We start from the raw sequence: 22155 nt of genomic DNA on the forward strand, positions 1-22155 counted from the left end.
TTTACATTGCATTTTGCTATTACATTTGTATGATGATCACTACTACATACAGATTACCAGAGGGCTGGAGCACCTCTCCTATGAGGACAGGCTGAGAGAGTTGGGGTTGTTCAGCCTGGAGAAGGGAAGGCTCCAGGGAGATCTGATTGCGGCCTTCCAGTACCTGAAGGGGCCTACAGGAAAGCTGGTGAGGGACTGTTTATCAGGGAGTGTAGTGACAGGACAAGGGGTAATGGGTTTAAGCTGAAGGAGGGTCGATTTAGATTAGATGTTAGAAAGAAATTATTCACTGTGAGGGTGGTGAGGTACTGGAACAGGTTGCCCAGGGCAGCTGTGGATGCCCCATCCCTGGAAGTGTTCAAGGCCAGGTTGGATGGGGCTTTGGGCAACGTGGTCTAGTGGAGGGTGTCCCTGCCCATGGCAGGGGGGTTGGAACTAGATGGGCTTTAAGGTCCCAGCCAACCCAAACCATGCTATGGTTCTATGATACTTCATTTCTTATTTAAAGAATAAAAGAAAAAAAATTAGTACTTGCCGAAGATTTTCTGTCCATTTTATTTCCAAGTCACGAGCCATTCTGTCAACTTTGAACTTTTCCTCTTCTCTCATGGCAGCAATCATTGCCTCATGCTGTTGTCTCTCCTGATCTAGTTCACCCTGCAAACACAAACTTCACAATAGAGACTGATCAGCAGCAAAAAAGTATTTCAAACCTTAAATGAATGCATTTGTAACAAAAGTGTCAGTTACAATTGGCTCATAAAACTTGAACTATAACTTTTTCAGTGTGTAGTTCCTAATTACATACAATTAATGCCTATACATCTGCTGATATTTCTTACTAGTGGAACAGAATTCTGCATTCCTATGAAAAGCTATAAAAAGCAATTTTCCAATAGGGCATTCTGTAATTAATCTTTTCAAATACTGCTACTTTGAATCATAGAATAATTTATGTTGGAAAGAACCTCAAAAAGTCATCAAGTCCTGTTCAGTGCACAACTAACTTGAGCATTAGAGCAGGTTGCTTAGGTTCTTGACAAGTGCGTTTTAGACTTCCCCTACACACACACCCTTTTTTTAAATCCGCAAATATTCATTATTTGAATTTCAAAGCTTGATCTATCTGGATTTGATACAAAGTTCAGTATCTTCTTTCTGTTTCTTGAGTGGACTAAGTGGGCGGAAACAGGGTTTCAGTATCAACACAGAAAAAAATTTTAGAATTCATACCAATTTCTGTTCAAATTTTACCAAGCTGGAACAGTACTGAGTATTACCTAGAATTCATACTTACATGAATGTTTTTCAGCCGTGCTTACTTCATTCGTGAGAAGCAAACACAGTTGTCAAAATTTAGACTTTTTAAAGTGAGATTTGTTTCTGTAGGATTTTTTCATTTATATATTTTAAAATCTGTTAAGATAAATGATATTGCCAGTAACCTGCTACAGATGAATATTTAAATGTTATAATAGGTGAAGAGAGAAGAATGCAGTAGTTCATATGGACCCTTAAAGAAATTATAAAAAAAATACAGAGGAAGTTATAAACTGTAATAGGATGCACATCTAACGACCACAGCTGAAAGAAATTTTTTTTAAAAAAATAAATGAACCAATATCCTGTTTCAGGCTGGTTTTGTTAAGAAAATAACACCAGTATGAAAACAGATTTGGGGAATTATTTTTTTTTTAAATATTTGCTGCTCTACTTAAAATATTGCAGTGATCTTGTAAATGTACAGTTTACTGAGGAAAGAAAAAGGAAAGGTTATACTTAGTATTAAAGTCAATGAGCTATTGACAGGTTAACTGACAGTTCCAGTTCCATCTAACTAAAATGGCAATATATTTGTGCTTAAACACATTAATTGCTTCAATTGTATGAAGTGGTCACATTTTCTGGATGATAGTCTGCTGTCTTTCAAGATATCATAGCATATATTTTTAAACTATTCTCAAGCATCTTCCAAAATTCTAAATTTGAGCCTGAAATGAAGACTGTGCCCATTTTTGAGGCAAACAGGGTATGCAGGCATACTGAAAAAAAAATATTAAAATTTTTCAATGAATTCTAGAGCTAAGAAGTTCCGGATCTTGTTTTGCACCAAGACACGAAACTGTCTGGAACAGTACTGGCGTAACACACCTTTTTAAATTCTCATGAAATTGTTAAGCTTCTGAAAAATCCAACTCTGAATATATTTTGTACGGACATATTTTAGCAGCTACACAGAAAGATGTGCTTGTAACAACACCCGTTAAATACTAAACGTGTTCTGAAAACAACAACAACAAAATGCAGCTCAAAACAACACACCGAAAACAAACCCAAAAAAACCCTAACCCCCAAGCCAACCCATCCTAGTTTTTCAGGTTTTTTTCCCTCTGCTTGACATAAGAAGAGAAATCTCTCTTTTAATGAAGATCCTTCAATAATGTATACACTATAATACTTCTTGCCATTTTAAAAACAAAACCATTGTGACTGTACTTCACACAATTCCTTCTCTGACATTATTGTTACCTCAACACTATACAATGAATCTGTGGTCTCTCGCAGTCTCGCTCTAGTTAATTCTAGTTCTTTCTGGAGTATTTCCTGAGCTTCCTGAAGACTGGAGATATGTCCTTCTGCAGTACCAAGGCCTTGTTCACTTTTTCGTACTAGGTCTTGCAGACGACACACCTATGACATAAAAACCCCAACAAACCTTGTAATTTACATAATTATTACTAATGGCAGCCAAGTCATCCTGGTTTCACTTTCTTCCAGTGATTTCTAATTCCAACCTAGACAAATTTTTATTTGCACAACCTATTCTCCTTTAATATCACTTAATGTTTCTGTATTAAAACCCAAATTCCTGTAATATTATAAAATCAAAGATTCAATTAAAGGATTTTTACAAGAAGAGAAAAAATCCAACCTACACTTGAAGCATTTTGCAAGGAAAGAGGTTACATAAAAATTAACTTGTGTTAGGGTATATGTTTCTCTGTCTTCAGAATGCTACCTGTCCACAAGTTAGTGCATTGAAAGCTCAATCTAATATCTGTAGACTATAATGTAATCTTTTTCCTAACTGCTGAATAACAATACACTTTTCTCTGCCTACTTGTGCTCCAGCTCCCCATCTGTAAAATGATGATACTCTACTTCTTTGCTTCAGGTGAGAACAGCAGAGATTGAACACTGTTCATCAGCTATAGGAAAGGAAAAACTTATTAAACATGTATGCTGGAAAAACAGAATAATGGGAGGCAGGGGGTCCAAAAAACAGCAGCTAATGGGAACTGAAGTTTTTGCAGAAGTAATAGTCTATGTCATTGTCTTTGTATGTTGAGACAAGTGTATGTAAGGTAAATTGTATGTTGAGATAAATTCATTCACAATGGGACAAGTGTCTCAAGAAAAGGCTAACCTTTGGTTTGCAGGTATGAACAGGTAACAATTACAACTATTCTTTCCGTTTGTTAGCATATAATATGCAAGAACTGTTAGTGACATACACACACATGCACCCTACACCACCCCCCCAAACTCTATCCCTCTGTATGCAACCCATTAAGTATTAAAACTGCTCCTTTCCTCTCTGCAAGGAATCCCAAATTTCTTTGGCATAACAGATCTCAGAGAAAAATGTTATCTTGAGCACTCGTCTATGTGCTCCTTTGCGTTATATGCCAAACAACTAGTAATTCCCTACTGTGTTGGGTTTGCGTGGCAGGGTTTTGGTAGCGGGGGGGCTACAGGGGTGGCTTCTGTGAGAAGCTGCTAGAAGCTTCCCCTGTGTCTGACAGAGCCAATGCCAGCCAGCTCCAAGACGGACCCACCCCTGGCCAAGGCCAAGCCAATCAGCGCCTCTGTGATAACATATTTAAGAAGAAAAAAAACACTTAGAGAGAGAGAGCTTTTGCAGTCGGAGAGAGGAGTGAGAAGATGTAAGAAACTCTGCAGACACCAAGGTCAGTGCAGATGGAGGGGGAGGAGGAGCTCCAGGCGCCGGAGCAGAGATCCCCCTGCAGCCCGTGGTGAAGGCCATGGTGAAGCAGGCTGTCCCCCTGCAGCCCATGGAGGAAGGATGAGGGGGTGTAGAGATTCCACCTGCAGCCCATGGAGGACCCCACGCCAGAGCAGGTGGAGGCACCTGAAGGAGGCTGCGGCCCGTGGGAAGCCCACGCTGGAGCAAGTTCCAGGCCAGACCGGTGGACCCGTGAAGAGGGGAGCCCACACCAGGGCAGGTTTGCTGGCAGGACTTGTGACCTCGTGGGGGACCCCACGCTGGAGCAGTTTGCTCCTGAAGGTCTGCACCCCGTGAGAGGGACTCCATGCTGGAGCAGGGGAACGATGAGAGGAGTCCTCCCCCTGAGGGTGAAGAAGCGGCAGAAACACCGTGTGATGAACTGACCGTAACCCCCACTCCCCGTCCCCCTTGTGCCGCTGAGGGGGGAAAGGTTGAAGCCGGGAGTGAAGTTGAGCCCGGGAAGATGGGAGGGGTGGGGGGAAGCGTTTTAAGAGTTGATTTTATTTTCTCATTCCTCTACTCTGTTTTGCCTAGTAATAAATTAGATTAATTCCCTCTCTAAGTTCGGTCTGTTTTGCTCGTGACGACAATTAGTGAGTGATCTCTCCCTGTCCTTATCTCAACCTACAAGCGTTTCGTTATGCCTTTTCTCCCCTGTTTAGTGAATGAGGGGAGTGATAGAGCGGCTCTGGTGGGCACCTGGCCTCCAGCCAGGGTCAACCCACCACACCTACAAAGCATGACTATGCGAAGGAGAATCCCGACATAAAAAACTGCCCCTGATACTATTGATATCCTCAAAGCGGACCACTGTCTATGTATCTGGTAGTAGCACACCACTTGCATGAAGTGTGAAGAGCGGTCCTGTAGATCTAAAGGATATGGAAACATTCTGCAAGAATGCTATTCACAGGGCTTAGGTCTATTCTACTGATGACAAAGCAATGCTGGAGGCTGTTTAAAATAATCCTTAGTAATATCATCAGAAATCCTTTGCATGGAGATGGCCAGTCCTAAGACTACTCTGTCAACTGATACAAAGAGTCTTCTTAAAAGGTCTTGGCTGGTCTACAGCGAAAGGAATGAAATCTATAAACAGCCTCATCCTGAGACACATGTGAGAAAGTCAGTATCTTAAGTTAACCAGAACTCAAAAAAAAAAAAATCCTTGGCAAGTATTTAAGATTACACTGTTCTTAAACAGCTTGGTACTAGGAGCAAACCTAATGAGGCTTGAGTCTTCCTCACCCTTTAGCTATCAAAAAAGTCTGTCAAAAAGAAAAGAGGATGGCATAGATTCAAAACCAGCTTTCTCAGCAAGGAAGCTAGAACTAAGCTAATATCCACAGAAAGTAATAAATACATGCCTACTGCTAAATTAAGTCTGTAACTCAAAACAAATTACAAAGGAAGCAGCAGTAGAAATGTAAGAGCTAAGCTAAAGAAGTGCCAGACATTTCACAGGGCAGTTTCTCCCAGGTCAGTGCAGACATTGAGAAACTGTTGTCAGTTGTCAATGGAGATCTAAGAGCAAGCTGTGGTTGCAGGAGAAGCACTTGTCTCATGTGCTTAAGATAAACAGAGTAATAAAGCAAAACATATCACCTCTGTACTACATGGAGTGAATTTACAGACCACCCCAAATTTATTGCCTGTACATCCGCTCTCATTCTCTCAATATGCAAAATACACTGTATTACATTTATCCTGGCATAAGACTGTATGCAAGCTCAATTACTAAATAGCAGCTGGCCCTAATTCCCTATTTTAGTTTATGTTAGAGTTACCTATTCCTTAGCTATGCCTCTGTTTTCATCAGTGTGCTGATGAATTTTCCAAGCCTGAACTTGATAGCAGTTAGATAATGAAAACTCATTCGTAAAACATTTGAAGTGATTTCCTTCAAAGCAGGAGCAAGTTTATTACTTGTGAACCCAAGAGAAGTTGATAAAGAGTAGCTAAATGAAAACCTACAGTGTTGAATGACAACAGAATGACAATAGTGCTCTCCTCAGATCAACAGAGGAGTTAAAGCTAAAAATAAGAAAACTTTCTGTAATTTTGAAAGGAAAAATAAACCTGTGTATGATTTTCTTAACATATCTAACAAATACATCGTATTTTTATTAATTTGAATGTAGGTAAGCATACTGTAAGGGAGCAAGAGCAGTTCCAACTTCAATTTGCACCTTCTCCAAGGTCTGAAGTACCGGCAAAAGCACTCACAACTACCAGAAGGAAGTGCAGTCTCCTGTTTAGCAGGTACTTACAACTGATTGATCAGCAGTACTGCCGAGCTCTAAAGATGGTAGGTTCAACTACACTGGTAGTATATATTATTTGGGGTGTGTGTATATAAATATGGTAGGTACTACTCTGAGTGTATATATTAATTAATATTACACATATCAAAACACTGCAAATAATGTGGGTCTTACTGTAAGTATTTCATGTCATCTTTTGATGGAAATATATGAAGATCATCTGCAAGTCAGGAAGCTGACCAGAATTTACAATTGTAAAATTTGTAAAAAACATGAGTTTACAGTTAATTTTCCCTCTGTCTCCTGACATATTTTCTGTAGAGGTCTGTGTACCTAATGAGAAGATAAGCAGAATTAAAACAAGAAAGGCTGTTTATGTCAACCTCTTTTGCTTTGTTAGTTTTGTGAAGGACAATAAAAATTGGTGTTCAGAAGCAGTCATGTAACTTAAATTTGAAGAATACTCTACTTTAAACAGAAATAAGGCACTGAATAGACCAAACAGTGTAGTCCTAGATCTGTACTGGACTGTCAGCACAAGATCATTATTGATGAAATGTGGTCTTGTGCACAGGACCATTAACCGATACAAGTGAAGTTAACCCTTACCTCCTGATTGGCAGAAGTCAGTTTTGTTGTCAGCTCTTCCTTCAGGTTTTCCAGCTGCTGCCGGAGCTGATTCTTATCGTCCTCCAAATGCAGCTTCTCCTTTTCAAACTGCTGCTCCAACTCCTTCAGAAAGAGGAAGTATGGAAGAAATATTAAATACTTGCCATACTGTCAACACAAAGTACAGGTGTACCACATGAAAATTATTCCTCCTGGCAAAAATATTCCTAATCTCAAGCAAGAATTGTCCTTTCCTTAAAGTGCCAAACCATGAACATTTATTTCCTTTTACAATGGATGCCTTAATTTTTCAGTTTATTTTCTAATGTAACTTCCTTGATTAATCACAAAATAAAGACAAACAGGACTTTCTTTTCAATCACTAGTTTCACTTTGCACTTCATTATCAAAATCATTAAAACTATCCCTACTTTCAGTTTTTCAGTCTGAATTGACAGAATGAAGAAGTTTTCACTTTTTATAAAATTACACCAATAACATGCTTATCCTTCAGCCCTTACCCATCTGTCTCCTACACATAATCCCCACAGAAAATAGTAAAGCTTAACATTCAGACTGAGTTTTGGGAGGTTTTTCAGGCTGTTACAATAAATGAAATAAGCCCCACACCATATCTAGAAAATTTATGTAGAACCATAAGAAATCAACAATTAGTCATCAAGTTCAACTGCATGTAAAGAATCAAATAACACCTCTGTTTTCATTCAATCTCTGTGGAGTAATAGCCAAATTCTGAAAACAACTCTGCGCATTAATTATATTTCTCTTACAGAAGTCTATGTTATATATCTATTTGTTACAGACTTTCTTATTTTTTTAAGGAAAACTAAGCGTATGCTTCAGCTTTATCAATATTCTGAATACATTTTCAGAAGAACAATTTCTGTCACAAAATACTTAACATGAAACATGTTAAAATGAAGAGCTTTATTATATATTCCAGTGGAATATACTATATAATTTATTATACCACAAAGTCTTCTTGAAGAAGACTAAGGCTGCCAGGTAAGGTGCTCCAGAGCCAGGTAATACAAGACTTCAAGGTTTTCTATGGAGCTACAGAGGCTCCTTTATTAACTCTCTCCTAGGGGTTCAGCTGTAACGTAAGATTTAGCATTGATTCAGTGCCTCTGTGTAGCCCTGGGCTGAAATTTCTGAGAAATCAATATCATCTCAGACACAGCTATGAGAATACATAGACCAGAGCCACGCACAAAACAAAGTACAACTGCAGGCATTGGTAAGATTGCAGAGACAGAGAGAGCCCAGAGCTCAAGAATTCAAGAGGAAAAAGACTGTTGTGAAAATGTGTAAAACTCTAAGGAGCGCTGGAAGACAGCAACTTAGTGTCATCCAGCTCATTCCAAGCAGCAACAGAGAGAAGCCAACCCTTCCTCAGCCAAAACCAGACTCCTCCAGTGTTTTGCTGGGAGTGGTAAGCACATTAAGCTTAGTAGCTCGATAGTTCTACCACTCCATTAGGGTGTGCAATAGGCAATAAATAATTTGTGTATACACTGCTTGCACAATCTCTTTGTTCATGGTAGAAGCCGGACAAAATCACAAACCAGAGGGTTACACTTTCAATAACACATTGCTATACAACATAGCTCAACAAGCGCATGTTTTCTTCACCGAGCCCAGATCAATCACCACGTGGGACAAATGGTGCTTGCTAAACGGGACTTGCTCAGGTTTTTTTTTTTGTTCGCACTGTAAAATCTGCTGTCTGCAAAATTTCACTAGTGCTATTCAGACCCTATTCTGGTAACTGAGTAATTGGTTCTTTCATGATACTTGTCAGTACAGCTGTGTAGTACTGCAAAATTATTAGCAGCTCTATTTTCATAACCCTCCTATGAACTGATGCCATTTTTACAGCTCATTTTATAGATGGAAGAATTGAAGCAAAGAGATATATTTAAGTCATTTCTTGAGTCCTATTCTCATTCTTTAGAATTCTCTTCTGTTTCATATTTTCCAAAGACTTCCAAATCCCAGATGCCTTTCCTAGTCTTCCAGTCCCAATAAATCCTCATGTCCTCTATCCCAAGGCTCCTTGACCATACTTCTTCCTCATACTAAATTTAACTCTTCTCTGCATCTGAGTGATGGCTTCTTCCCTGAATTAGTCAAACAACACAACATGTGCTTAGCAAGACAGGTTTGACAGAGGAGACAGTACACCGATTAAGATTTACCAAGATCTTGACCCAGACATCTTTTCATAGTTAATTTTCCCTTGCTAAAATCAAGTTTCACATTTCTCACATTTATAGAGGTGTTCCCTACTTTAATCAATCTAATGATTTAAGAACAAACATTTTATGATATCCTTTGTTTTATTCTCTATATTATTTTAATAACAAAGGAAAACAAAACAAAGAGAACCCCACATCTTACTGAAGTAAAAGAAAAATATTCCCAGTAACCCTTAAGAGACATTGTATTAGTAACAGGCATGTTTAAAGTTACAAAGAAAGTAAACCTGAAAGATCAAACACATGTATGTTCTCAGAGTACTACTTCCATTACTGGGAGACATGAAAAAATCTTTGGGATTTATTAAAAATAAAACTAAGAAGCAATACACCAGTAAAATAATTTACCAAAAGAAAAGAAAAAAAAAATCAAATCAGTCTAAGATGCAGATCACTAGCTACAACTGTGTTTGTTTGTGTATTTCCTGTGAACACACCAGGGGAGCACAAAAAAGCCTTAAATTTAACAGTATTTATCCCGTATTTACTGTATAAAGCAAACTTTCTTTATAAGGTACATACAATCAGATTAGGAAATCATAATTCAGAATTGGTCCTCTCATTTATCCCAACAAAGAACAGGCCAATTTTGTAAAACAAAGAAGCCTTTCAGTTTCAGGATTCCAGTCAAAGGTAAACGAATAGTTGATATACAGTTAGCAAAATTTTATGATCTAAGTTAGGAACAGCTTTTGCTGTCTTCTGAGTATACATATAGTGATGTACTAAGGTAATATCTTTTTGTACTTCTGGACTGTTTATGAAAATTTTAAATAAATATTAGAGTAACATAACCTTTCATCTCCAAAAGAACTGACCTTGAGTGATATACCAACCTTTCTGAATATGGGTCACAAAACCTAGAAAAACATACCTACTATAATCAAAAAGAAAGTTTGGAGTTGAGAATTTCTCTTCTGTATGCAGACAAATGACAGTACAAATGTTTTGGGGTTTTTTTTGTTTGGGTTGTTTGTTGTTTTTTTTCAAGATATATGTTATTTTAATAAAGGCTGAGCAGTTTCTTCAGAGAGGCACAGCAGATCTGCCGGTAACTCCAAATAAAACTTGCCATACAACAAAACCATGCAGTACAAGGTTCAAACTCTAACATTTGTTTTTTGTAATATGTTTGATTATTAAGAAAACACAAACCTACCATCTGCAGTTTTTTCTTATCCTTATTAGCATTACTGTGTGCAGCTTCAATTGCAGTATGGTGCTTCCATGCCAATTCTTCTAGGGTCTTAGAATGAGCCTCCTTTAACTGTGCAGCCTCTCCTTCCAATCTCGCTTGCAATTTTACGAGCTCCTTCTCATAATATTCACGTTGTGTCTCCCTTGCTTCATTTACTTTCTATGAAAGAAAAAATACAATCATTTCTATTAAACGGTGAAAAAATGTCTGAAGACTAAGAGGAAAAAATACAAAAACATGACTGATGAAATAAATCTACAGAAATTAACTTCCATATAAGACAAATCTAACAAACACTAAGCAATGACTAAATCATTCAATAACCAAAAAGGTCATTTCAATATATCCATGCAAAGCAATAAATCTTTATTAAAATCTATTTTTTTTCCCTCTATTTAATCTGGAGAAAGAGCAATCAGGTATCAAGCCTACAGAAAATTTCAGTTCAGTGTTTTCAAATGCATTCAGTGCATTTTCACAGAATGGCTTTTTAAATTGTTCTTTAACCATTTCACATTTCTCCCTACTGAGACACTTTAGATACTAGGCATCTATACACGAGGTCATAAATGAAATTAATTTGTTAGAAGATGACCAAAGCAGTTTGAACAACATCTAATTCGACTTCCCTCCACTCTCACTTTGCACTCTACATTAGTCATTCTATTACACCTGGAATATACTACTACTGGTCCTAGTCCAGACATATCAAACAAAAATTAAAACATAATCATTTTTTCTTAGAGCTCTAGGTCTTTTGGTTTTGTTCAGCTAAAGCCAATAAGCTGTTTAACCTTCTCCAAGGCCAGAATTTGCTGCCTTTGTCGCTCATCCAAACTCTGTGTTTTGCTTTGTAGTAAGTTTCTTTCCTCCTCCAGTTGGGATAATTTTTCTTTTAATCTAGACTTTTCCGATTCCAAATCTCTGATTGTAACTTCTTGGGTCATTTGAGTAGCTTGAAGCATTCCAATGTGACCTAAAAAATCAAAACAGCTCTTTAAAACCTCACAGCATTGGTTTCATGTAATTGAAGTGCACATTCATACTTGAGTGATTTCTAGAAGTACAGCTCTAGTGGACGCTTTCATATGGATCTCCATTATCGTCACTGCAATGCTTACCTTCCCGTCCACTTCTTCCCTTTTTTCAGTTTTATTGTAAAATATCCAACAACAGTAAAGGGCTTGGTGCTGGGGCTCCTTTAGTTTCAATTTTCCTCGTTCAAAGTTGCATGTTGACTCCAAGAGAAAGCAGAGGTAGACTGTCCATGTTCATACTGTTGCCTATCTTGAACTCACCCCACCTAAACCCGCACATTTTTACCCCATGATAAGCTACAGGAAGCAGCACATTGAAGTGGTATGAGTTTGATAAAACAAGAACGTATTTAATCTAGCCAGCATGCTAGGTATAGCAGCTATGTAAAACTTATGGAATTACGCTTTGTTTAGCTATAGGGATATGACCAAGAGATGTAACAATTCACTGTCTCCACAGTAAAGTATGATCTAAATCCTTACAGGTTAGAGGCTTGCTTTTGATTTCTTTAAATATATTTAAAAAAAAGAAAATCTACAAAGCTAGACAGTAAAATCATCTGTCCTTCATGTCACCAGTGGAAAAGGGTTTATGACTTCAGAAATGTTTGTCCTTGTTGTTCTTAATTTATATTTGTATCATTGAAAATACTACTACTAGGTAACTGATTAAAGCACTGGAAAATGCTTAGGATGGGACAGAAGACTACTTTGGAAAAGAGGATGCTCCTAAGTTTGTTCAATTGGAAGAAAAGAGAGCAGATATTCTCCCATTATTTTAACATCTTTGTAGAAGCATCATGAAGTTATACCTAAGCTGACATTCCATGTCGGAATGGATTCTTTTGATAGAAACCCCCTATGATCCCTTTCATAAATTGCATAACTTAGACGTGTTTGAAATATGCCTTTTAAAAAATTAGCATATGATAAAATGAAGTGATAACTAAACAGACTTCCAAGGATTATACAGAGACCCTTAACAGTTTCACGTAAAGAAAGCATCCAGATAAGAAACTGTTTCACTCAGAATAATTTTTTTAGGGTTTTTTTTTTTTTTTAATCACAACTTCTAGGAGAGACCTTTTCTCCCCAGATTTTAGAGAATGTAACAAGGAGACTAATCATACAAGAATTTTGTCAGGAAGTATTACAGACACGCCTATTTTATTGTAAGCACACACACACACTGATGTAGAGCTTTTGTCCTAGCAATACAGGACAATAGCAACACACAATACAGGTTTTCCATTTCTCATGCTTTACACAGAAGGTACAAAACGCAACAGTTTCCTTTCAAGTTTGGAATCACAAGATAAATGGAAAAAGAATATATTAGTTTCCTATAACAGACTTAATACAGCATTCTCAAATTGCACTACAATGAGTAAATATTTTGAATGGTAATTACGCATGACAATTTAGTTTCTTTTGGGATAGGATTTTTGACTTCCAAGTGTGAGCTGAAAATCAAAGGAGATGGCAGTGGGCCAGTGCCAGAAGCCATTTCCAAACAGGCTGCTAATCAATTATATCACATGGTAAAGGCTTGGTGGCATCGCTGTAAACAGGGCTCCTGGTTCCTGTTACACAGTGAGGTGCTGTAAAGCTCAGTAACAGTGTGGACACATTGGAATTTCTGGTAAAGCTAAAACACTCGGTGCCAGAGGAGACCAGTGCTGGACTCACGGTCTGGCTGACTCCATGCCATCAATAATACAGAAAACCAGCCTGAATATTTAAGTCTGTTTCCACTAAATCTGGAGCTGGCTGCTGAACTTTTCCCATGCTTCTGCCTAGGGAAAGAAACAGCAATGGTCAAGGAGTATATGCGAAAAGGTGGGGGTTTTTGTCAACAGTCTCACGTCATGAATTTTTCTGAGTGCCTCACATGTAACTTTTTGAAGGGTCGGATTTCCATTTGAGATACTCTTAGCAGGAAGCCCATGCCTTTTAGCTATTTACATGCAGCAGAACCTCGCAGTCTTGGGTCCCTGATGGCCTCTGTATCATCCGAACATACAGCCTAGACTATTCCTAGTCTTTACCTTAGCTAGGTCACCTATGCCACTTGTCCTAGGCACGAAGCTTTCCTAGGCAGCAGGCACACTCAGTCCATTTGTAGGAACTGCTTAATTCTTTAAAGGATGGAAATAAAGCCCTGATACAGGCCACATTCACAGACACAATTTGAGGGCTATACCACATGTAGCCATCTGTAATAGTAAACTATTATAGTAATAGTAAATATAGTATTATATACAGTATATAATATAAATAGTAAACTATTACAGTATTAGCAAGTTAACACTGTGAAGTATTTTCTGGCCCTAAGGCCAACTGGCACAGTCTGGCAACATCCCAGCCTTCAAAACAAGGTGATCTTATCCAAACTGACTTTTGGGAAGGGCCTCTGGGCTTGTGCTAACTTGTGTGGAAAATAATCAAGTATTTCTACGATTAGTCTAGTTGAACAAGGCCAAAGATAAGCCAGGGGCTTATTTGTAGCCTACAGTCCTACCTGTAGTATAGTTAACCAAGTTCAAGCAGTTGGGCCCATGTCCTACCACTAAGCAGTTTACTAGAGAAACAACGCCAATAAGTTAAAACCCGCATGTGTACAAGAAAATCATTTTCTACGCCTTTTCATAGGCCAACAAGCACAGAGAAGTCAAGAAAATAGCTATAGAGAAAACCCTAACAGGTTTATTAACCAATAAGCTGCAAGTCTTCTGACAGTAGATGTAAGGCAAAATACCACAGTCTCGGCAAAAAGACAAGGCTACTGGAAAAGGATGGAGGAACAGGGAGCATGCCTCAGTGGTTATGTGCAGAACAGATACACAACAGAAGCATTCCATACAAGTGCACTCGAGGCAAGAAATTCCAAGGCCTGGAAGATGCATACATGCTGTACAAAGTAGAATATTTGGACAAATAAGTACACAAAAAAAGAATCGTATATACAATGCATGTGATATCAAAACAGTTAAAAACCCCAAAACTTGTCAGAAACTTCTATGGACAGCATTGAACAGTCTTTAGGCACTCAAAACCTGCACAAGGGTAACAGAAAAAGGAAAGGCTAAAATAAATAGATGAAGTTCATTTCAGATTAAGGTACTGACATACATACTGGCTTTGAGAACGAGATCAGTGGCCTGCTGCTGTAAGCGCTCTCTAGCAGCTGCTAGCTCACTTTCCACTTCTTTATGTTTACTTAACAATGACATCTCCTCCTCCTTCACATCATCTAGCTGTTTTTGAAGAACCTAGAGGAAGAACAGTATAACGACTGTTATCATTATATAAAATCATGTTTAAATTTAAATAATCATTAGGTTAAAATGTACAGAAAAGACCCTTCAGCAAATTTGATTCATACAAAAGCTGAAATCTTGTAATATTACCATAATTATAATGGTATTATACATAAATAATTACCATAATATTCCTTTTGTGTCTCCAGGAAAACAGGGCTCCACCATGCGTAACTGTTACTTGGGAAGACAAATGCCATCACTCCAAATGTCTTCCCCTTCCTTCCTCCCCCAGCTTTTATTGCTGAGTGTGACATCATATGGTACGGAATATCCTTTTGGTCAGTTGTCCCAGCTGTGTCCCCTCCCAGTCTCTTGCCCACCCCTAGCCGACTCACTGGCAGGGTCATTTGAGAAACAGAAAAGGCCTTGGCTCTGTGCAAGCACTGCTCAGCAGTAACTATGACATCCTTGTGTTACCAACATTGTTTTCCGCACAAATCCAAACCATAGCCCCATACAAGCTACTGTGTAGAAAATTAACTCTATCCCAGCCAAAACCAGTACATACTGAAAATGTGTGCAGTATTTCAGTTACTGCTTGTGAAAACATCATTGAAGATGTTATAATAAAAGAGTTAAAACATTGAGAAAGTCGTCTTTTTTTCTTACCTCCCACAAATGTACTTTTTTTAACACCCAACGTGTCTAGGCAAGGTAGTCACTAATGATCTCTGCAAGCAAGACTGCACTGAATACAGAATGTTCATTGTATTTATAGTGTCAGTTGTATGACATTCCTGTCAAATGCATTTCTGCAAGAAACCGTACAGTCTAGGTAAGTGGTTTCTCAACTTTTCTAGCAAGCATTTCGGTTTGTCAGCATAACATCAAATGGTACCAGTTACCAATATCCTCCTTCCCTCTCTGAAACCCTTTTTTTTTTTTTTTGGGGGGGGGGGGGAGGGCGGCAGGGAGGGGGAATATCAATTATATATGGAGACCTGATGCAAAGATATTGCTTAGCGCTTTTTTTTTCCCCTCCCCCTTTTGCCTTCTTTCTTTGGGGGGAGGGAAAGGGAAACAGAGTTTGGTTTGGGATTTTTTGTCTGTTCTTTAAGTGGTAAAAGTTTTGAGTATTTTATTGTGTATATTGCATGTTGGGTAGTATAACTAGAACAAAAAGTTCTGTTCGTGAACAGCTGAAAGGAAGGAGACTAAAACCTTCCCCTGGGTAGGGGCTTCTAGATTCTACTGGAATATAAAGCAGTATTAATTCAGTCTGGGAAAATTAAACACAAAATAAATTTTAAAATGTAAATAAAAAAAAATCAGAAAGATGATAATTAAGTATGAGTGACAGAAAATTAAGTTTACATATTCCAATCACTTGAACTTTCCAGCCTCATGGAGAGACAGCATAAATAGGAAAAGAAAATTCACGGTCTTGGGAACAACATAGCATCACTCTTACCTGAACATTGTTTTCTGCTGTACCAAGAGCCACCTGAAGTTTTTGGCATTTTTCCCGTAGACTGGCAGCTTCATCCTGGACCATTTGCAATTCAGTTTTAAGCTTTCCCAGATTCTTCCGTAACATACTTTCCTGGTTTTGAAATTCTTTTCTTAGCTCCACTTCTTTTTCTTTGCAAGCATGTAGACTTTCTGCTGTAAAAAGCTGTGATCTTTTCAAAGAATCAAGTTCATGTTCATAGAAGGACTGTGCTTTGCTGAGTTTGCCTTCATAGTCTTCGATGAGTTTTTTTCTTTCCAGCCGTAACTCTTCAACTTTACTGTTCAAGTCTTCTAGCTCCAGTCTATGCAATTCCTCTAGTTTTTCTTGCCCCTTACTTAAAGTAGCATTCTGACTCTGTTGAGTCTTCAGAAGTTCTTGAATCTCAAGCCTGTGGGCAGCTCTCAAATCTTCCAGAGCTGTACGTTTGTCCTTCTCATACTGCACTTGCAACTGTATGAAACTTCGTAGCCTTTCCTCAAATTTCTTTCTGATCTCTTCTACTTCTCTTGACATGGTCACTACGCGTTGGACATGCTGAGCTTCTGCACAAAGCTGCATATCTTCTACTCTATCCTTATAGGCTTCAAATTCTGTCAAGGCCTGATGTTTCATCTTTTTATGATCTTCCAGTGACTCTTCTAAAACCTGGATCTTTCTCTTGAGATCCATTTCTTCTGCAACTTTACTTTTATATTGCAAGATCTTCTCTCTGGTCTCTGCAAGAATTTGTTGAATTTCTTCTTCATGAGCATCTTTAAGGGCTTGGATAGCAGCTTCATGTTCATCATTTTTAGTGTTCAAAGCATATATTACCTAAAAGATGGAATAACATTAGAGAAAAGGCATTCTGGTTATCCATTAAATCATAAGAAAAAAAGACATAGACACTCTGAAAGTTACTTTGACAATCTGGCATATTTTCATGATACAAATAAGACACCAAATATTATTATGAATGTGACTGCATAAATGCTGTATTAGTCATGCCAACCTTGTGCATCTTGTAGAATGGTTTTCCAAAACTTTTTAACCTGTAATTTTCCTGACAAATGTTTTGCCTTTCTATGTGTGTTGTTGCTGTAAATACCACTGGGAAAGAAGCACATTCAACACACTGAAAAACAAAACATTTATGTAAAAGAATTAAAAGCACAGCTTAAAATGAAATTTGAACAAAGGTTTTGTGTTGGAGAATAACACACACAGTATACATTACAACATGGTATCAAATTGGAACAAAATCCAAATCTCAAACTCCTCCTTTCCCACATGGTAGGTTGTCTTTTTCGTTTTTAACTAGGAAGTACTCTCACTGTATGCATGTGTATATATGTATATATCAGTGAATAAACTATTCATGCAATAAGTGGTTTTAATACAATATTTTGTGCTCCAAGAACTCCAGCAAATCCCCACACTTCCCAGGTATGTTACAGGCAGCAGAGCTACAAAATACATCTGAATAGAAAAAAAAAAAGTCTTCTGATTAGTATATTTTGTATATCTTAAAAATGAACAAGAAGCAACAAAAATGGACAAAGAAGCAGCAGATAATTTAGAAAAAAGCTGCCCTTTGGACAGAGCCTCTATCTTCTGGACTGGAGAGTGTCTACAGTCAAGTGTTCAGGCAAGTTACAAAGCTCGAAAGAGTTCTCATATGTGAAAAAGCAGATTCAAGATTTTGGCCATGTAATATAACAAGCTCTGGAGTTTTTGGTTTTTTGGGGGTTTTTTTGTTGGTTGGGTTTTTTCTTTTTTTTTGGGGGGGGGGGGGGGGGCAGGGGGGAGGCTTAGTGTTTTTTGTTGTTTCTGTTTGGGCTTTTTTGCTTGTTTGTTTTTTTAAAAAGAGTCCAGACACTGTATTCTAAATTTTATTGTCTGAAATAACAAAACACACAACATTCTGTTGCCTGTGCCAAAAAAACCTTAAAAGGGCAGGCTTTAAAAAACAGTAGCAGATGGAAAGAAAAAAAAATAAACAGACTCACTTTTCTTTATAAAGTAAGAAAACAACTTTAAAAAAATTCACAAAAACCAGTTTAACTTACATTATTTGAATTCGATTTTTCTAACATATGTACACATCATTTAATGAAAAAGGGGGAAAAAATAGCTCTTCCTCGGTTTTGGAAACTGTTCTTAATGCTGCTAATATCTCTGCAGGCAGCAGGTAGACTTTTGTCTCCCTTCCTTCCTAGAAAAAAAATATGTTTTCCTACTGTGAAAGAGCTTCATGGTTCAGAGACTCATAAAACTCCTCCAATACCTTGCAAAAATTGGCAAGAAAACCACACGCAATTTCATTAACAGAATCACAGCTATCACTGCAATGCCCTTCACCCAAGGTTTCAGCCTTTTATAATCTCATTGTATTTGGTGATGCCCACAGTAACTTCTGACCACAAAGCTTTCACCTCCCTCCTGTCACCAACATATAGTCTCAGCTACTGGTTCCCAAAGGTTAGTTTCTCTGCCGTTTAAATGGTGACCAGTGCTCAACTCCTTTGTTCATATCAGAAGTACTTTGAAAATTGAGGGGTTTATTTTATTTTTTTTAAAATGTACATGCAGTATTTTGCATGAGGCGGCTTTAGTTTTGGTTAGAGAAGCTAGACAACGTAGTTAAAAAGGCATTATAAAAATATCACACTTAGTATCAGGTTATCATAATAAGTATTTGCAGAACACTAGGTCAAATCCCATACTCAAAACAGCCCTTGACTCCTGTCTTTGTGAATAGAGGTGCCATAATGCTCCCTTTCGCTTCAGGCAGTGTTCCAGACTCAGGTTATGTAGCACCACAATCTGCATGAAGTATAAATCATTGTATTTTCAAGGCTATTACAATTTGGCAATGGGACCCTCACTGAAAATTCCAAGTGAAAAATAAGCCTATATGCAATGCTGGATTCAGAACATATCTTTAAATTCTCATCATCCACTTACTCCATACAAAAAGCACTGAACAGCTACAAACTCAACAAGCACCACTCTTTCACTAAATGAAGGACACTAGTGTCTTACGGAAAATGTAAAAATAAAATAAAATGCATACAACTGAATGTTCTATCATAACATACTTTCTTCAGCAGCAGCTCTATCAAATTATTATAAATCTCTACTTTTAAAGTAATGGAATAGCTATATTTTATCTGTGAGAATTTGATGCACTGTATTAACATAGGAACATAGAAAAAGTCTGTACTAACAAAAGCAACCTAACAGCATTTCGATGAAGTGAAAGCAGAAACTGAAATACATTGGAACAAATTAATACATTTAAAGTTCTAGCTAAAATAAATAGATCTTGCTCAAGAAAACTGAAAGGCAGTAAGGTTGCAAAAGTTGGAGGTGGGCATGTAAAACAAGTTTTACACTCTCTATTTTTAAATCAGAGGATGAGCCATTTCCTAAACATGCTTACAAATGCTTTTAAAAATTCTAGTAGCTTTTTCAGTACAACTGCATATCACTAAGAGGCATAAACTGCTCTTTTGAGTAATTCATATTTTTTCCAACTCCACTCTAAATGCATCATACACATTGCAGTTCTTATCAGGTGACAGGAAAAAAAAAATGAAATTGTGCTTTACAGTATTTTCAGTTAGCATATCATTCTAGAGGTACAGACAGAATCATACTCTCTCCAAGAATACTGAGATTACCAGCTAATTAATTATTAATAAAAAGTATTAAGGCTTTTATGTTACTGTTTTGTATAAGAATCTACTGAAATACTACATGCCTTGGTCTGACTGAATTACTCTGTTGTTAACAATAACAGTAATAACCTTTTTTATGCCAATAATTGGGTATTGGAGTTTTTAGTTATATTCTATATGGTAAGGTCAAGCAAGTCTGTTGCTGCATTAGCTTTGGTGTCTTGAAGTACAGGTAATATGAACAACAATCAGTGTTCAACACTGTTTGTGGCTGAAAGATGACAGTTTTACTATTTGGCTGAGAAATATTTTTGACTCCAAACCAGATGTTATGGTTTGGAGAGCTCTTGCATGGTCAGCTGCACTTTGGTCATCTGCTCCTGCCAGCAATTTAGTCACGATGGAATGGTTTTCTAATTAAAAATGTATATTTCACTGAAACACTAGTATTAGGTGCCAAATACATTTTACAGCACAGAAAGTATCTCCAATAATGTGTGTGGTTCATTGTCTCTAATTTTACATGGAAACAGGAACTGATACCTATGAGAAAAAGACCACATTACTACACATCTTACACAAACATCAACCTCATGTCTCTGGTAAACCCTCATTTTAGACTTAACATGTGGGTCCCTGGGTCAGGGCATTATATTCAGGCTAGTTCAGGTGAAGTGTCTGGCTCCCAGCACTGCTGGGGTGATGCTGCCTGTGAGCACTGGTGCTGCCTGTACCCCCTAGTCTGAAACACCAGAGCCTCCAGAGACATCTCAAGACTTTTGTCGGTGCTGCGCACCTATTTAATGAAACATAGTGCCAACAAGGAATTGCTCGTTCATCACCTGTTAGTGATTTGGAAGACACGGACCAATGAGCCTGACCTACCCTCGCTATCTGTGGGTAAATAAGAACTGCTAGATGCAGAAAGCAGCAAGATATAGTAGGAAACAGTAACAAGGGTTTTCTAGAGACAGGTCACACCCTGCAGATACGGTGGGATGCAAACAGAAAAGTTTAGTCTACAACATCAACAATAAACATCAAAAAAGTTCCAGGCACTATTATGAATTAATTTTATGTAGAAATGTATCCTCTACTATAGCCCAGAATGGTCATACTTCCTATTACAATGGGTAGTGCATTCCTTTGTCTTCTTTTCTTCCTGTTAACCAGATAATGAGAAGTATGTTATATTTAAGCATTTAAAAATTATGTATTACGATCAATGAAAGGTCAATTTTAGACAAAATAAAATAATCAATTTAAAACCCAGAAAAAGTTTGGGTTTATTGGAAAAATTTCAGCTCCTTAGTACATTATGAAAAAATTATTTATAGAAGAAAATACTTCAAAGTTATTTAAAACACTCAGACAAGCTGTCCACAGTCACAGAGTACATTCTTATAAATGCATCACTATGTACACAGCAGACAGCCAACTATAACATAGCATTTTATTCCTTCTCATGCATTGCTAGCCAGACATTGAATACCACAAGATAAGCTCTGAAGATTTTTTTGCATAATAATCTTTGAAGTTGCATTTTTTAAAAGGACTTCTTTTTTTTTCCCTCCTTAAATCGTAACCAAAAGACAACTCTGCTGACAGCATTTAATGGGGAAAACCAAGTTATGGCTAAATCTGAAACCCCCCTTTAAAAAGCTATGTTATGCATACCAAAAAAACCCCAACCCCAAAACCTATGTATGCCCATCTCTCTTGGGATTTTTTTTTTTTTTTAATTAAAAGATCTTTTGTTCCCTTATGGAAAATACTGCAAATACAGATGCTTTGTCAATCCAGTCCTTTGTGTTGCTGGTAACACAACAGAAACAAGCTTGGAACTTTAGGCCAGGATTGCTTAGACATCACAAAGAAGGTGGAAGATAGCTGAAGAACGAGTGCCTATCTGGTTCACTGCAATGCTGAAGTGCTTGGGCCAGTGCATTGGGGGGACAGCATGATGAGCAGCGAACAGACAAATATGGTCTGCAGCTGTAAAAGTAGTGTCCCTTGCTAATACAATTTCCCCAGAAAAGCTGGTCTAACTACACCAGTCTTCCTTTGAGATAAAATCCGCAGAGGGCAAGAACTCGAAATTTTTTCCCCCAAAAAATATACTTCCACAGAAAATTTACTATGAAAATATGCTCTAAGTGTTCAACAGTCTTCATGCAGTAGCTCAATTTATGTCTAAGTAAAATTCAGTACTTTATTCCTTTATAAACTCTGAAAACAAATACTGAATTATTTTTACTACAGGAACAAGCTTTCCAAAGTAATCTCTAATGACTTCT

The 22155-nt window shown here is 37.6% G+C and overlaps 1 protein-coding gene across 11 annotated transcripts in view; it reads right to left on the reverse strand.

The window, feature by feature from the left end:
* FAM184A (family with sequence similarity 184 member A) overlaps positions 1-22155 on the reverse strand; it is an 84449-nt gene that overhangs the window by 40117 nt on the left and 22177 nt on the right. For 7 of the 11 annotated variants that reach the window (XM_054819555.1, XM_054819564.1, XM_054819565.1 and 4 more), the window contains exons 2-8: positions 16155-17009; positions 14557-14692; positions 11178-11359; positions 10345-10542; positions 6904-7026; positions 2530-2691; positions 536-657 (exon numbers count right to left, since the gene is read on the reverse strand). In XM_054819555.1, the coding sequence (XP_054675530.1) occupies positions 536-657; positions 2530-2691; positions 6904-7026; positions 10345-10542; positions 11178-11359; positions 14557-14692; positions 16155-17009 (1778 nt within the window). Of the gene's footprint in view, positions 1-531; positions 658-2529; positions 2692-6903; positions 7027-10344; positions 10543-11177; positions 11360-14556; positions 14693-16154; positions 17010-22155 lie in introns of all 11 variants that reach the window. The other 4 variants (XM_054819554.1, XM_054819563.1, XM_054819561.1 and 1 more) reach the window with 1 other exon arrangement.

This window comes from Grus americana, chromosome 3, assembly GCF_028858705.1.
Source record: "Grus americana isolate bGruAme1 chromosome 3, bGruAme1.mat, whole genome shotgun sequence".
NCBI classification, from domain to species: domain Eukaryota; kingdom Metazoa; phylum Chordata; class Aves; order Gruiformes; family Gruidae; genus Grus; species Grus americana.